The sequence below is a fragment of the Festucalex cinctus genome, chromosome 6, assembly GCF_051991245.1.
Source record: "Festucalex cinctus isolate MCC-2025b chromosome 6, RoL_Fcin_1.0, whole genome shotgun sequence".
Lineage (NCBI taxonomy): Eukaryota > Metazoa > Chordata > Actinopteri > Syngnathiformes > Syngnathidae > Festucalex > Festucalex cinctus.
In genome coordinates, this window is record NC_135416.1 from 1,240,866 (window position 1) to 1,256,396 (window position 15,531).

Consider the following 15,531-nt stretch of genomic DNA (forward strand, 5'->3'; position numbering starts at 1 on the left):
ATTTGAAGTCCCAAACCTACAAAACTTATTTTTTTTTTTTTATAGCCAAATTGGCATGAGGTTTGTTTGGCAAAAACATTTTTGCATTAACTTTTTTTTTTTTTTTTTTAACCCACTGACCCATAAATCTTAGGTCAAATTTCATGCATGTCGCCCTGGAATGCATGAAATGCAATATAAATGCAATCGAAAGTGTTTGGACACGCTGTGCACGTTTGACTGTTTTCGATTGACTTCAATGGCGAGCTTGGTGTGTCTATCTTGGCAGAAAAGTGACATCTGATCGGCAATAGATTTGTTCGGGCTTGGGCTGAAGGTTGCTGGTCTGCGTGCGTGTTTATGTGGGGGCGCTCTTTGGGGCTCCACCTGTACAAATACACTGTGAGAGAGTCAGAAACATGAAGCCACACTGGGTTGTTTGCGGTAATGAGGAACATACTTGGAAGCATGCTAAAAAAAACTTTTAAGGCCTATACACAATTACACATCATTGTAGTCATTTAAAAAAAAAATACTCAATTTCAACAAAGTACTGTAAGTTGCCACACTTCCCTAGATTGTTCAAAAAGGACGTATTAAACACAGGTGTGAAAAGTGATGATTGGGGTGTCACGTCGCGTAGTAATTGGTGTTTATGGACGACTTTGAGTTATGAAATCGGAGTTTCAAACTGTATTTCGGTTGATTTTCAAATTCCCACTGGACATCTATCACGCCGGTTTTTCCTTTCGTTGATTCCCCTTATTCTATTGGAGGACAGTACTTGGAGACCCGCCCTTTTTAGAGTTGTTGGCCAATGAGAAAACGGGAAAAATAAAACGGAAGCTGCCCCCTCAAGCCACAAAAAGTTGTACGAACGTATGCTTTTCACAGTATGTTTGTTTGTATTAAATGTTCCATATATTTATCACCTTTAGTAGTTTTTACATATTTATCAAAGGATACCTATATTACTAAATTATATTCACCAATACATACACACAAAGACTCAAAATTTTGACACTGCGTTATCCGTGAATGCTTTTATTCTTTATGCGTGCTTGTTGCGTTTCCGGTTTACCCACCGGTTTTCCCGTTCGCCTGTCCTCCCCCCCAGTCGCCTGGTTGCTAGACGACCCGATGTGAAACAAGTAACCTCCTCCGCGAGACAAAAAAAAAAAAAAAAAAAAACACTCGTCGCTTGGAGACGCGATGTCGCCAGCAAGCCGGAGAACGCGAACGTCCAGTCGACCATTGCTAACGCTGACGCCGCGGTCCGTTTAAAGGGAATGGCTCTATGCTAGCGATGCTACTGTGCCGTTGCCGTTGTGCAAGCCCCCTTGGAGATTAAAACAAAGAAAAAAAGAAAATGAAGACCACCAACGAGGCGAACGAAGGTACAGTTGCTCTCTTTATTTTTTTTCCCCCACAATACAATGTCAAAACGTTCACTTGTGGAGAGCAAAAGGTCAGAAACAATTGGTGTGACGTCAAAAACAAACTAGTGACGCCATGTTGGCTCTTACTTTCTTCCACGCCTTTTCTTCGGTTAGGGATCGTTTCAGCGTGACGTCACAGGTACTTCCGGGTGGCTAAAGTATTGTCCCGTTGCGTTTCCTCCAACCCCCCCGGCAGCCCACTCCTCATGTCTCCTCCAGTCCACTCGAGCGGCAGCACAGGCTGACATGTCCGCCTAACGAGCTCCCTCGTCGGCCCGCCGCCAACATGTCAGGGGGAGCGAGCGACGTCCCGACGGATGAAGACTGCGAGGTGCTGGTGAGTTATAAACAAACTTGGTATGGTAGTTTGTGACTAGTGAAGATGTGATGGGCTGCCAGATTGTATCGGGGTCGCCTGCAGATGACGTCATGCTACAGGATTGTCCGGAATTGTCCGTTTACAATTGTGCAAACTAACAAAATTTATGGACTAAAATTATATATATATAAAAAAAACGTAAATAAACCTAAGACTATAAAAGCATGATACTTTCAGAGTGAAAAAACAAAAACAAAAAACAATCGATTGAAGCGCCTTGCGCTTGCCGGTGACGTCATTACAGCAGCGCTAACGAAGTTTGGTTTGTTTTCTTTTTTTAGCTGTTCACAAATTAATCACAATAACAAAAAAAAGCTGTTTTGATGATAATAGGAACACAAAGCCGACAACATTCGTCACATGTGAGACAACTATTTTGTGCATTTATCATTTAGTCAATCTATTTGATAATTTTTTCAATATGTTTTGCGTTTATATTCTTAAATTTATTTACGTTTTTACAATTTCAGTCCGAACATTTTTGTTATTTAAATGACATCGTTCATATTTTCTTTCCAATGTTTGACATCAACTGGATCGTTTCCTGGCGATATGTGTTTGTTAGGCGACCCCGATACGATACGATTCGATTAATCGACCATTCGGATTCCTTTTAATTTTCTATTAAAGTGTAATATAAAAGCATTTTTTCCCCCCGGGATGACTACTGTTTATTAACCTGTGATTGGTGGTTATCTATTTTGTACTCGATATTCGTATAGTGATTAAAAAAATAATAATAAATCGGTCTTCTTTCATGAAGGAAAACAGAAATCGGTGAACAATTACTGTTGATGTGCTGAAATCAGATGATTTGGACAATTAAAAATGGCTCCAAAGGATTGTTCAATTATTAAAATAGTTGTGGATTAATTTGATTGTCGATTAATCGATTGCTCTATTTGTGACATTCCACTGATCACCTCAACTGTGTACTGGACAGTCCAAATTTATAGATAACTCACCTATTTTATTCTTTTAATTTTTTTTATTATGATTGTTTCCACACTGTTGAATATGCACACAAAAAGGCTAATGCACCTTTTTTTTTTTTTTTACATGTGATTCAGCCCGGCAATGGCTTGTTGTACTCTGGTGATTATTCAAAAAAGGTACAACTCATCCTTCACGTGATCATTTCTCGTTTATATTATATAAACATTTCACTTCAATTCTGCACATTTTTTTTTTCCTTTTATTCCCAGACACCAAAGAAGAAAGCGGGCAAGCCGCCGCCTTCTCTCGCTAGTGCGTCCTCTGCCTCTACTTTTTTTTTTTTTTTTTTTTCTATAGTGGACCATAAGCCACCAGCCGGTGAATGAAGGTGTCGTGTTTTGTGGCCCGCGCAGGGTCGCCGTACCTCTCCAGCATGAACGTCAACCCCAGGAAAGCGTCCGTGTCGGCGTGGAAGCTGCCGTGGACGCCGCCGTGCGACACGCCCGGCGGGGAGACCAACTCCGCTCGCTTCACGTCCCTCAGCAACCATCACGGTCGCTACACGTTGGATGGATGAAAAAAAAAAACAAAAAAAAAACACCCTTGGTAGCAAACCCTCGGGGGGCGCCGGCGCGCACGTTTGTTTGTGTAGCTGGTCGTGATGAAGAAGAAGACGCGCCAGTCTTCATCTGCGCAACTTTTGGAGGATTCCATTTTGTTTCATCCAAAAGAAACTTGCACAATTTTAGTATTTAAAATAGTTTTATCTGTCTTAATATTTTTTTTATTTTTTTTATTTTTTTTTTATAGATTTAAACATTTTCTTGTTTTGTACCAAAAAAATAAATACATTAATGTGTAATAAATAAATATATATATTATTATAAATTCTGTTTGGTCCAGAAGGAACTTACCCAAAGAATTTTATTTGTTTTAATATTTTTTATTTATTAATTTTATACATTTAAAAATGGTTTGGTTTTGTACCAAAAAATAAATGACTAAATATAGAATAAATAAATATATATTATTATAAATGTGTATTTATAAATTCTGTTTGGCCCAGAAGGAACTTACATAACTATAATGTTTCAAAGAATTTTATTTGTTTTAATATTTTTTGTTTTCACGTTTTCATTTTCATGTTTTGTACCAAAAAATCAATAAATAAATATATATATTATTATAAATATATGTTATTATAAATTCTGTTTGGTCCAAAAGGAACAAAAATAATTATAGTGTTTCTATTTTTATTTTTTAAATTGTTCTTAATATTTTTAAATACTCTCTCTTATTCTGTCACAAAAAATAAATGATTGTTTGAATAAACGTGATTTGAATTACTGCCAAAATAATCGTGATTATTTATTTATTTTTAACCCAAAATCGAACAGCCCAAGATTATTTAAATTTTATTATTTATTTTTATTCTTTTTGGTGGGGATTTCCGATCATCTTATTGCCTGCCTGACTTTTGTGAAATATCAAACATTTTTGGACCTTTGCGGTACTTCAATATGAATTTTTATGAATTTTGAAAGCATTGACAATCACGTGAACCTGCACAATTTTCTTTGATACTTTTTTTTTTTTTTTGTCCAACTTCAGATCAGCGATCCGAGTGGGACGTGACGTCGGACTTTCCCAGACACACTTTGCCCACCAGGCGACATCATCATCATCATCATCATCATCATCACTCCACGCCCAACGGTGAGTGAGTGGAACCGCCATTGTGAATGTTTCCGTTTTTTGAAATATTTGTTTCCTTGTTGCAGTTGCCCGAGACAAGGAGGAAATGCACCACGAGATGACGCTCCTCAAGAAGGTAAAACAAGATGGCCACCCTAACGCGGGGAATTTTGCGCTAATTTGTGGCCGTCGCGCTCTTTGCAGAGTCTCCACGAGCAGAAGTCCGACAATCAGAAGCTCAAAGTCAAACTTCGCCGTCTGGAGGAGGACAACGCCAAGCGAGAGAAGCAGCTGGACGAGCTCCTCGATCCCAACAATGTGATTGCAGTTTTTTTTTTAAAATCCTATTATTGCCCCATGCAGCTCATTGTTTTGCAATATTGTGACCTTTTTGTGTCGCCAACCTCCCAACGATATCGGGATAATTATCGTATCGTGACGTTTGGATATCGTTACGTCCCTATTCAGTTTGCCAGGCAAAGTTGATATTTTTGCATTTTTTGGGCTGGTCTATACGATACGATACCGGCAAATATCGTGATATCGCGATATTAAACAATATATCGTCGTCGTCATGTCACATATTGATATGATATTTAAAACAGCACATCTGTTCAAAAAAAGTTGAGTTGATTTCCATTTGTGCAGTTCTAGCACCCTCTGCTGGTTAGTTTTTTTTAGTGCAGTTTAAATTTTCACAAGGCATGTTTTGGCCCTTCGATGCTTCAAATCCACGCTAATGATCAGATAAATAATAAGTAATTTTCTTGTGAACCGAGTCAGTATGTGATTCAACATTAATATTAAGTGTTATTAAATATTTTATATATTGTAGATTGTTTATATGCATTGTTGTAATGTACAAAAACACAATATTACGTTTTTGGGTTTTTTTTTTTTTTTTTTTTTAGTAGTATGAGCTCTTTTTTTTTTTTTTTTTTACGACATTGTGACCTCTTTTTTTTTTTTTTTTAAATATCGCCAACTTCTCCACAATATCGTGATAATTATCATATTGTGACCTTCATATGGTGATAATTATCTCCGAGTGATGTTTTGGATATCGTTCCATCCCGATAGTGATCTTGTACCAATCGTTTTATTGATCTCACAGAGCTCCGAGTACGTTCGCAGCCTGGTGGACAAGAAGCCCGAGGGCAGCGTGGTGAGTGACAACTGTGGTTATTATCTTTTTTTTTTTTTTTTTTTTTATATATATATTTTATTGAAATGAATCCTAACTTAAAAAAATGACGTCGATTCACGCAGGTGATGAACGGACTGAAGCAGAGAATTTTGAAGCTGGAGCAGCAGTGTCGAGAGAAGGAGAACGCCATCGGGTAACAACCTGCGTCAAAGATGTTTTGCTCTCTTTTGATGCTAAAATAATAATAATAATTGGAAAAAAATGATGCCACAGGAACCTTCAGAGTGAGTTGAGGGCCACTAACATGCTGGAGATGAGGATGACCGTCAAGAACTACTATGAGGAGGTAGATAAAAAAATAAAATAAAAAAACAAAAAAATCTGCCACACATTTGGGACCGCCTTCGTGCATCAATAGGACACGCCTCTTCCTCTTTTTTTTTCTTTTCTTTTCTTTTCTTTTTTTTTTTAGATCCAGAGACTCAAGTTGCTTCTGGAAGCGTCGGAGAAAAGGTTTGCAAAAAAAATTAGGGATGTCACGATAATGGCGATATCGTAAAATCGTGATATTAAAACTGCCACAATATATCGTCGTCGTCGTGTTCACAATATTTAAAAGGAACACATCTGTTAAAAAAAAAAAAAAAAAAAGTCAGGTTGATTTCCATTTGTTCAGTTCTAGCACCCTCTGGTGGCTAGTTTATTAGTGTAATTTAATTTTCTTTAGGGATGTTTTGGCCTTCTATGTTTAAAATCGATGCTAATCGATGCTTCAATCTAGCTAAACATTGACTCACCCTGATTAAAATAAATAAATACATAAAATAAATAGTGCTTTGCCGCCATCTTGTGGCATCTATCGTATGGAAGACCAAAACTGCCAAAATTCAAAATAAATGACTACATAAATAAATGACTAAAAGTGAAAATAAAAATGGATATAAAAAAAATATAATTTGAAAATTATATTAAAAAATAAATATAAATGGAAATAAAAAGAGCAAAAAAAAAAACATATTTACATTTAAATAAATAAATACATTTGTATTTAATTTTTGAATTATATTTTTTTATATCCGTTTTTATTTTCACTTTTAGTCATTTATTCATTGATTGATTTATTTAGTCATCTATTAATTTTGTCATTTATTTATTTAGTCATTTATTTCGTTATTTATTTATTTTGAATTTTGGCAGTTTTGGGCCGTACTCTGCCAAGTGGAAATGTTATTCAAATGAGGGGGCGGTCCTAAGCGCTCACTCGACCAATGACAGCTTGGCAGTTTAGTTTAGTCCAACCCAAGACACGCTTAGGACCGCCCCCTCATTTGAATAACAGTACGGCCCAAAAACTGCCAAAATTCAAAATAAATAAATGTCTAAAAGTGAAAATAAAAAAAAATGGATATAAAAAAATCTATAATTTAAAAATTAAATACATATTTATTTATTTATATATATATTTTTTACTCTTTTTGTTTCCATTTATATTTATTTTTTTGGATGTAATTTTCAAATTATATATTTTTTGAATCCATTTTTTATTTTCACTTTTATTCATGTATTTATTTATTTATTTATTTTGAATGTTGTCATTTTTGGCCCTCCATACTTATTCTAAACTATCATTTTTTTGTTGTTTTTTTTCAAATCTGCAGTGGCATATTCGAGAGTAAAGTTTTCCGCAAGCAGCAGAAGGCGCTGAGCTCGACCGTGCTGCGTCTGTCCGAGGACGTCAAGCAGCTGCAGCTGGACAACGCGGCGCTGCGGGACGAGTTGGACACGGAAAGCCCCGCCGCCGGCGTCAAAGGTTTCCACACTTCCCAAATGCACAAAAATCGAAATTCAGTTGCAATTTCAATTATTACAAAATTGGCATCGTCGCAAACAAAAGATGATTAAAATCTAATTTTGAGTTGTTTAAATTGATATATTTGCATTTTTTATATTTTAAAATAACTCTTTTAATAAATCTTGTTTGGTCCAAAAGGAACTTACATAATTGATAAGAAATGTATTTGTCTTCATATTTTTTTTTTTTTTACTTTTAACCATTTTCTTGTTTTGTCCCCCCAAAAAAAAAAAAAAAAAAAAAAAAAAAGATCATGATCATGATCTCAATTATTACCAAATGAATCGTGATGAATATTATCTTTATAATTGCCCAGCTCACATTTTGAAATGGATTTTTCAGTCATTTATGTTAGCATAAAATATGTGAGGTATCTTCTCATTTCTCACAATTGAAACGTTTCATTCTATTATGGAAGCAAACCGCTTTATATTCCTCATAATTTGTGTAGGTTATAAAGAGTGGAGCAAATACAGACTCTTGAGGAGGCTGCTTGAACTGGAAGAGGTGAGTTGAAACCTTTTTTTTTTTTTTTTTTTTTTTTTTTAAATATGTACTTTATTTAAACAAGCAATTCACATTATACCAGTGACGCGGTATATTATTTCCATTTTTTATTATTATTAGTAAAAATAGTAATAATATAGTTCATAATATAATTAAAAACAAAACCTGAAACAAATAAAAGTAAAATGAAAATTACAATATACATATACTGTATAAATAAATGACTAAAAGTGATGATAAAAATGGACATTAAAAAATTAATATAATTCAAAAATTATATTAAAAAAATTAATATAAATGGAAATAAAAAGAGCAACTATATATTTTAACAACAATAAGTATTACACATCAACATAAAAATGAAATCTAATAATGAAAATAAAACGAAGCTTTTTAAAAAAAAAAAAAAAAAAAAAAAAACCTAACTAATAAAAACTAACAGAATTATCGTGAAAACTAATTAAAGCTAACTCAATTAAAAACAAAACCCCAAAACTAATGAAACCTAACTAAAATGAAAATAATACACATTAAAAAAACTAAAACTAATACTGAAACTAACTAAAATTAAACTAAAACTAAGCAAAAAAAAATTAATAAAAACCATCAGAACCATCCTGAAAACAAACTTAAAAAAATAATAAAACAAACTAAAATTAAACCAAACTAAAATGAAAATAAGTAATACACATTTAAAACTAAACTAAAACTAAGCATATTTAAAAAAAACTAACAGAACCATCCTGAAAACAAACTAGAAAAAAAACAAAAAAAAGAAATGAAACCTAAAATGAAAATAAGTAATACACATAAAAAAAACGAAAACTAATACTGAAACTAACTAAAACTAAACCAAAGCTAAGCATTTAAAAAAAACAAACTAAAACTAACAGAACCATCCTGAAAACAAACTAAAAAAAAATAACGAAATGAAACCGAACTAAAATGAAAATTCCAAAACTATAACAAGCCTGCCTGCAACACACCTGATTCATGTAATCATCGCAGTCGCCTGATAATGACCCCGACCGATCTTTAGAATCACGGAAACATCTGAAACATGCGGGACTCCGCCCACCCCAAGGACCGGGATTGGGGAAACCTGCCGTAATGCAAAATGATCTGCGACGTGTATGACATCATCAACATAACCTTGTCTTGTCCAATCAGAGGCTGGAAGAGCGAAACGCCCCGAAAGCCAGGAATCGATTGGAGCAGGCGTGTCAGACCACGCCCCTTTGCTTCCTGGTCCACCGGGAGGCTCAGACCTCGCCCCGTCAGCTCTCCGACGTGGCGGTCCAGGCGGCGGCGGCGGCGGCGCCCGCCGACACGGCCGACGCCGCGACGGAGACGGCGGCGGAGGACGACGTGTCGGACCTGCGGACGCGCGTGGAACGTCTGGAGGCGGAGCGGACGCAGATGAGCCGGGCGCTGGCCAGCAAAGAGTGAGCGGCGGCCATCTTGTTGTTTTGTCCCCCCTCCCGTGGGCGTGGCCAAAAAAGCCGCTTGTTTACGTTTCCAGAGAGGAAGCCAGACAGACGACGACGCGGCGGCAAGAGGCGGAGGAAGAAACGCGACGGCGGCACGCGTACGTCGATCAGCCGCCATTTTGTCCGCCATTTTGAAATTTCCTCTCGGTTTCAGTCACGCTTGTTAGTTCTTAATCACAGTTCGTCCAACCGATGCGCGCTGACGAAATGAACGCTAACATTGAAAACGCGGCGGCGGCCATCTTGTGGTCGGCAGCGACCAGGTGGGCGAGTTGAGGGCGGAGAAGGAAGAGCTGGAGAAGCGACTGGAACGCTGGCGAGCCGAGCAGACGAGCGAGCGGGAGTTGCAGCGGCGACGGCAGCGGTACGTCAAGCCGGGCCGGAGGAAGCAACAACAACAACAACAACACGCCGTCCTCCATTTTGAACGTTTTTTTTTTTTTTTGCCTTTTCGACAGCGACGAAGTGCAACAGCTGATGAGCGAAAGGAAAGACGAGGCCGAACGGTGGCGACGCCAACTGGAAAGGGAGCGACAGCGGCACGAGTCGGTTTGACGCGCGCGGCTCCGTATTACAACACACTTGAGCCCATTGGGGCCTAAAGCGTCCGCACAAAACATGCCTGATGCCGAAAAACACGTTTTCCCGCAAAGGCGACAAAATTCAAAATGATTGATAATATCTCCGCTCCTGAAGCACATAGAAACATAATTCCAAAAACGTTTGCGCGCTTACACCTGTGGCGTTCACACAAACCCAAGTTTATTATTAGAAACCTTCAATATATATTCTTTAAAAATCAACTGTGTCGTATCTGCGGGTATAAATCTAAATCCATTTTCATCTCAGGGAGTTATTGATGTAAATTTGTAGTTAACTTTGTAGAAAACTATAGCGAACTATGATATTTACTTGCTTAAATTTCCGTTTGACTTTTTAAGATGTACTGATAACCTTGGGAACTCCTTGAACGTGGACCTGGATTTGACACCTCTGCTAATAGCAAGACATGCTACAATAATAACAGCTAGAGGTGGTAAATCCAGGTACAGAAAGTAAATACCCTGCCTGCTTTATAGTCCCTTGTGCTAGCTAGCTCGCTAGCTAGCTCTTTAGCAGGTAAACAAGCACAATGGGAGTTAGCTAGGGAGCTAGCTAGCCAGCTAACACTTGGGGCTAAAGCCAAATGGTGGCAGGGTTTTTACTTTCTGGACCTGGATTTGCCCCCTAAGACATGCTACAATAATAAATAGCTTGAGGTGGCAAATCCAGGTACAGAAAGTAAATAGCCTGCCTGCTTTAGCTCCATGTTCCAGCTTGCGCTTTAGTAGGTAAACAAACACTATGGGAGCTATCTAGGGAGCTAGCGAGCTAACACCTAGGGCTAAAGCTCAACGGTAGCAGGGTTTTTACTTTCTGGACCTGGATTTGCCACCTTTGCTTAATAACAAAACATGCTATAATAATAATAATAGCTAGAGGTGGAAAATCAAGGTGGTAAATACCCTGCCTGCTTTAGCCCTTTGTGCTAGCTAGCTAGCTCTTTAGCAGGTAAACGAGCACCATGAGAGCTATCTAGGGAGCTAGCTAGCTAGCTAGCTGTGGCTAACGCCAAACGGTGGCAGCGGTTTTACTTTCTGGACCTGGATTTGCCACCTCTGCTAATAGCAAAACATGCTTCGAGGCCCACGTCACCCTCTCGTTTATATTCTCTGATGCATTTCATCGGCTAACAGACCAAGAATTGGCCAAAACAAAACAAAAGGACGTATCCGCTCTCCCGGCTTTAAAGAGGCTCGTGACTTGGCAGCTAGGCCGGCCTAACGTTGGCTTCCACTTTTTTTGTTGTCGTGCTACTCCGGCTCGATTGCGCTCGTGTGGATCTTTGTCAGAGAGCAGCTGAGGCAGCTGAAGACTCAAGTGGAGAATCTGAAGGACAAAGGAAACGATGCCCGGCAGAAAGGCCAGGCCGGAGCGCACGGGGACGAGGCCGACGCCGACGAAGACGACAAGAGCGACGAAGAGGAGGAGGGACAGCAACGTCTGAAAGCGGATGCGGAGACCCGCCAAAGCAGGCGGAAGCACAAAACGGAGGTACGCGCTTGCTCTTTGATTCACGTGCAGTACAGGACAAAAGTTTAGACACACCTTCTCATGCAATTTGTAATTATTTTAGTTGTATTTATTATTATTAGTTATTACAGTACTGGGGAAAAACAAACGTACTCATGTTTACATCTGCAAAGTTGTGGAAGGAAACAGTGTTGATATTCGACTTTGATTTCAAGCCCACTTGAACCATAATGAATAAAGTGGACTTTTGTGCTCCCAAATTGTGTTTTGTGTGCCCCAAATTTTGTCCTGTTTTGTTTTGGGGTTGTTTTTTCCCCCAATTTGTCCTGTTTGTTTGTTTGTTTGTTTGTTTTTGGTCCTGTTTTTTTTTTTCCAATTTTGTTTTTTTTTTCAATTTTGTCCTGTTTTTTGTTTTGGTTTTTTTTTTTTTATTAATTTTGCCCTGTGTTTTTCCCCTCAATATTGCCCTGTGTTTTTCCCCAATTTTGTCCTGTTTTTTATTTATTTATTATTTTTTCACATTTTGTCCAGTTTTTTTTTCCATTTTGTTCTTTTTTTTCCAATTTTGTCCTGTTTTTTTTTTTTTTTTTTTTTTACATTTTGTCCTGTTTTTTTTCTATTTTGTCCTGTTTTTTTTTTTTTTTTTCAATTTTGTCCTGTTTGTTTGTTTTTTGGTCCTGTTTTTCTTTTCTAATTTTGTCCTGTTTTTTTTTTTTTTTAATTAATTTTTCCCTGTGTTTTTCCCCAATTTTGTCCTGTTTTTTTCTATTTTGTCCTGTGTTTTTTTTTCTATTTTGTCCTGTTTTGTTTTTTTTAATCAATTTTTTTTTTTTTTTTTTTTTGTTCTAATCAATTTAGTCCTGTAATAATGATCCGCCACACACCTGCTGATCTCTCTCTGTTCCTCTTCAGGCTGTCAATTTCAGCAACCCGCTGGACGGCCGAGTCCTGGACGAGGTCTCCTTGGTCAGCCTCCAGGCTGCGTTCAGGGGCCACCTGGCTCGCATGCAACACCTTGCTCACAGGTAAACCGCCGGCATCCTCTTCCATGAACACGCAGCAACGAGCTAAAGTCGTGCGCGTCCCGCGTCAACAGTTTGCCAAAGGGCGCGTCGTCATCGCAGTTGGAATCCGACACAACGGCCGCAGCCGCTCAAAAGAAGTTGGACGAGGAAGTGCTCTGGCCCGTCTCCAGGACGCGTCCATCGCTGACGCCCCCTAAAGGTGAGTGAGGGGAAATCAGCAGTTCATTTGTAGGATGCGAATCCGAAGGAACCTTTTGAAGAGGCCGATTTTTCATATTCACATAAGAGAAGCTCATTCATCTGTTTCCAGGATCTGTCACGGTGACAGTGCCACCTACTGGTGACTGACTGTCCGTGCAATACTTAACAATACTGAGAATCCGGCGGCCCTAATCGGAGCTGCCGTAACATCTGTCAGCTTAACTTCCATTTTGCCATTTACGCTTTTCAATCAAGGTTATTTTAGTTCACAAATACTAACAACAACAAAAAAGCTTCAACTAAAATTCAATTAAAAAAATAAAGAAATAAAAATAAAATAAGTGAATAAATAAATAAATAAATAAATAAATAAATAAAAATGAAGTATTAACATTAAAATTATCGCAAAAATGTCCTTCCTTTTAGACTTTGGCAATTAATTTAATGCATGAGCCTTTGGGGGATAATTTTAAATATGATTTTAAGTACATTTATTTTGATATTAACCGGAATTATGATGTTTGAAAGTGTGTCACACAGAAGTGATGTCATCTAGCAGCAGCCAATAGAAAAGCACCAAAAGATGATGTCACTCCCATGCTGTTTTTTTTTAAAATATTGCACACAAGTAATATACAATTTAAAAAAACTAAAACTAATACCAAAACTAAACTAAAATTAAGCATTTACTAAATAACTAAAACTAATAAAAGCAAACGAAACCACCCTGAAAACGAATTAAAACTAACGAAATTAAAAAACAAACAAAATTAAAAACGAAATAAAAACTAACTAAAATGAAAAATTCTAAAACTATAACAACCCTGGTTAGCAGTCGCATTAACATTATTGTTGGAACATTATAGCTGTTGGATTAATGTGAAGTTATAACTATAATTTATTTGTAATACATATATTAAAAAAAATTAAAAACTAAAACTAATACTGAAAACTAACTAAAACTAAACTAAAACTAAGGATTTATTTAATAACTAAAACGAATAAAAACTAACAGAACCACCACGGAAATTAATTAAAACTAACAAAATAAAAAATAAAAAAAAACTCAAAATGAAATCAAAACTAACTCAAATGAAAAATTGCCAAACCTCCCTGTTTTTTAATCCATTCTTTTTTTTTTTTTTTTTTTTTTTTTCCCTTCATACGCAGCCCGACCACCGACGGATTCGGACGACTCGGACGATTCGGACGACATCATCGTGGCCGAGTCGTACCCTCCTCGGAGAAACCGAGAAGCCCGAATCGTGTGAACTGTGGAAGAAAAAAAAAAGTTAGGATAATATTTCGTGCCCGTTGTTTCTTCTGGACCGTAAAAATTCATCTGCGGGCGACGGAACCCTCGCGTGAAATGAAATCCAGCCAGCTCGCCTGCCGCCAAAAGTGCCTACAAAAACGTTGGAGAGTCCACTAGCTTGATAGCAATAAAAACTTTTTTTTTTTTTTTTTTTTTTTTTTTTTGTGTCATGTAATCCGCACTGGAAATTGTTTGAATGAGCCTTCGTGACGTTATTTACTATGTTATGATTATTCCAATACAGGTGCAGCTCATTTTCTTACCGACGACGTTCTTCCACTTTTCCGGAACATTTTTTGAACGTAGTTTTTTTTTTTTTTTTTTTTTTTAAAGGGATTTCCATCACGTTTCAATTTTCGGCAGCTCCGATTCAGGCCGCCCGACTCGAAATGAAACGTCACTTCATCGTGGAAGACTGGATGAAAATTGAAAAATTGTCATTTTGAAATGATTTTCCAGACACTGAAATCAAAAGGACGTGTAAGAAGTTTTGGATGTGATGCCAAACTTGAAGAACGAGTCCAGATTTGGACTTGTTTTTTTGCCTTGGAGGAGGTCTGAGAGCAACTGATACGCGATGCCATATTTTGAGATATCAAACCCAGCTGTCCATTTTACAGGAAACATGAATTTTGTATTTAGCTTTTTTAAAACAGATAACTTAATTTTCCCGCTTTTCAAGAAACAAAAGAGGTTCTGAAAGTTCAAGTTGAATTTTAAGTTGAATGTTTTTTTTTTTTTTTATTAAAAAAGAAAAAAAAAGAATTATGATTTTTTCTCTGTTTAGGAATGGCATTTTTTTTTTGTATTTTTCTTTTATATATATTTGTAAAGTTGTTTTTTCTCAATATTGAATGTTTTTGTCTTCAAAGAAGTGGATTATATTTCTTTTTTTTTTTTAAGATAAATTTAACTTTTCCTTAACATGCAATCGTCAACGAATTTTTTTATTTTATTATTTAAATAAGTTGACATTAAATTCTAAGTGTGTTTTTCTTTTTATGAGATGTGACATTGTTTTCCTGGGAAGAAAAAAAAAAGCGTGTCACGTGACAACGTGAAACTTGTCATGGACGCCTCACAACAACACGGAATTGATCACGTAACGTCAAGTTTATCGCGTTAAGTCATTAACATATCACGTCAGAATGTAATATTGAATTAATTGATTATGACGTTTATCTCAACTCAACTTTATTTATAAAGCACTTTAAAACAAGCATTGCTGTATTCAAAGTGCTGTACACGAAACAAAATCGGTCATGTAGTAAAGAATAAGATTAGAAAAACATTTTAAGTTGATTATACGTTTTTTTCTATACAAGTAAATAAAGTTTACATCAGCCATTTTGATAAGAAGTAGGTGAGTGAATAAATAAATGCATGGACAAAAGTATAATAGTACTGAACAATTTTTTTTGTACTAATTTGGCACCCGTAGGCTTCCGTAGGTTTCCACAATCAATGACGTTATTTTTTTAGAACTCAGAAGC

General features: G+C 36.8%; 2 protein-coding genes across 5 annotated transcripts in view; one reads left to right on the forward strand and one right to left on the reverse strand.

The window, feature by feature from the left end:
* The window catches only part of ubl5 (ubiquitin like 5), a 79,449-nt gene that overhangs the window by 46,606 nt on the left and 17,312 nt on the right, over positions 1–15,531 (reverse strand). The gene's annotated exons all lie outside the window — the stretch shown is intronic.
* On the forward strand, positions 1,064–14,360 carry iqce (IQ motif containing E). Of its 4 annotated transcripts, none has more exons than XM_077523665.1 (22): positions 1,064–1,376; positions 1,615–1,755; positions 2,868–2,909; positions 3,003–3,045; positions 3,147–3,287; positions 4,345–4,449; positions 4,515–4,564; positions 4,633–4,746; positions 5,543–5,593; positions 5,698–5,768; positions 5,849–5,921; positions 6,048–6,088; positions 7,234–7,385; positions 7,879–7,934; positions 9,105–9,379; positions 9,457–9,522; positions 9,681–9,788; positions 9,883–9,973; positions 11,317–11,518; positions 12,410–12,522; positions 12,594–12,721; positions 13,894–14,360. In XM_077523665.1, exons 2-21 carry the CDS (start codon positions 1,705–1,707, stop codon positions 12,717–12,719), a joined length of 1,971 nt encoding a protein of 656 aa, XP_077379791.1. In that variant the 5' UTR covers positions 1,064–1,376; positions 1,615–1,704; the 3' UTR covers positions 12,720–12,721; positions 13,894–14,360. The 4 variants fall into 4 exon arrangements, with proteins under 4 accessions (XP_077379791.1, XP_077379793.1, XP_077379790.1 ...); XM_077523664.1 differs by having other exon boundaries at positions 1,065–1,376; positions 1,533–1,755; positions 9,883–9,969; XM_077523663.1 differs by having other exon boundaries at positions 1,065–1,376; positions 9,883–9,969.

Coding starts and splice junctions, on each gene's coding strand:
- iqce (XM_077523664.1), top strand. CDS start 1,705: ATGTCAGGGGGAGCGAGCGACGTCCCGACGGATGAAGACTGCGAGGTG. Junction 1,756..2,867: donor ATGAAGACTGCGAGGTGCTG/GTGAGTTATAAA, acceptor CATGTGATTCAG/CCCGGCAATGGCTTGTTGTA. Junction 7,935..9,104: donor GGCTGCTTGAACTGGAAGAG/GTGAGTTGAAAC, acceptor TTGTCCAATCAG/AGGCTGGAAGAGCGAAACGC.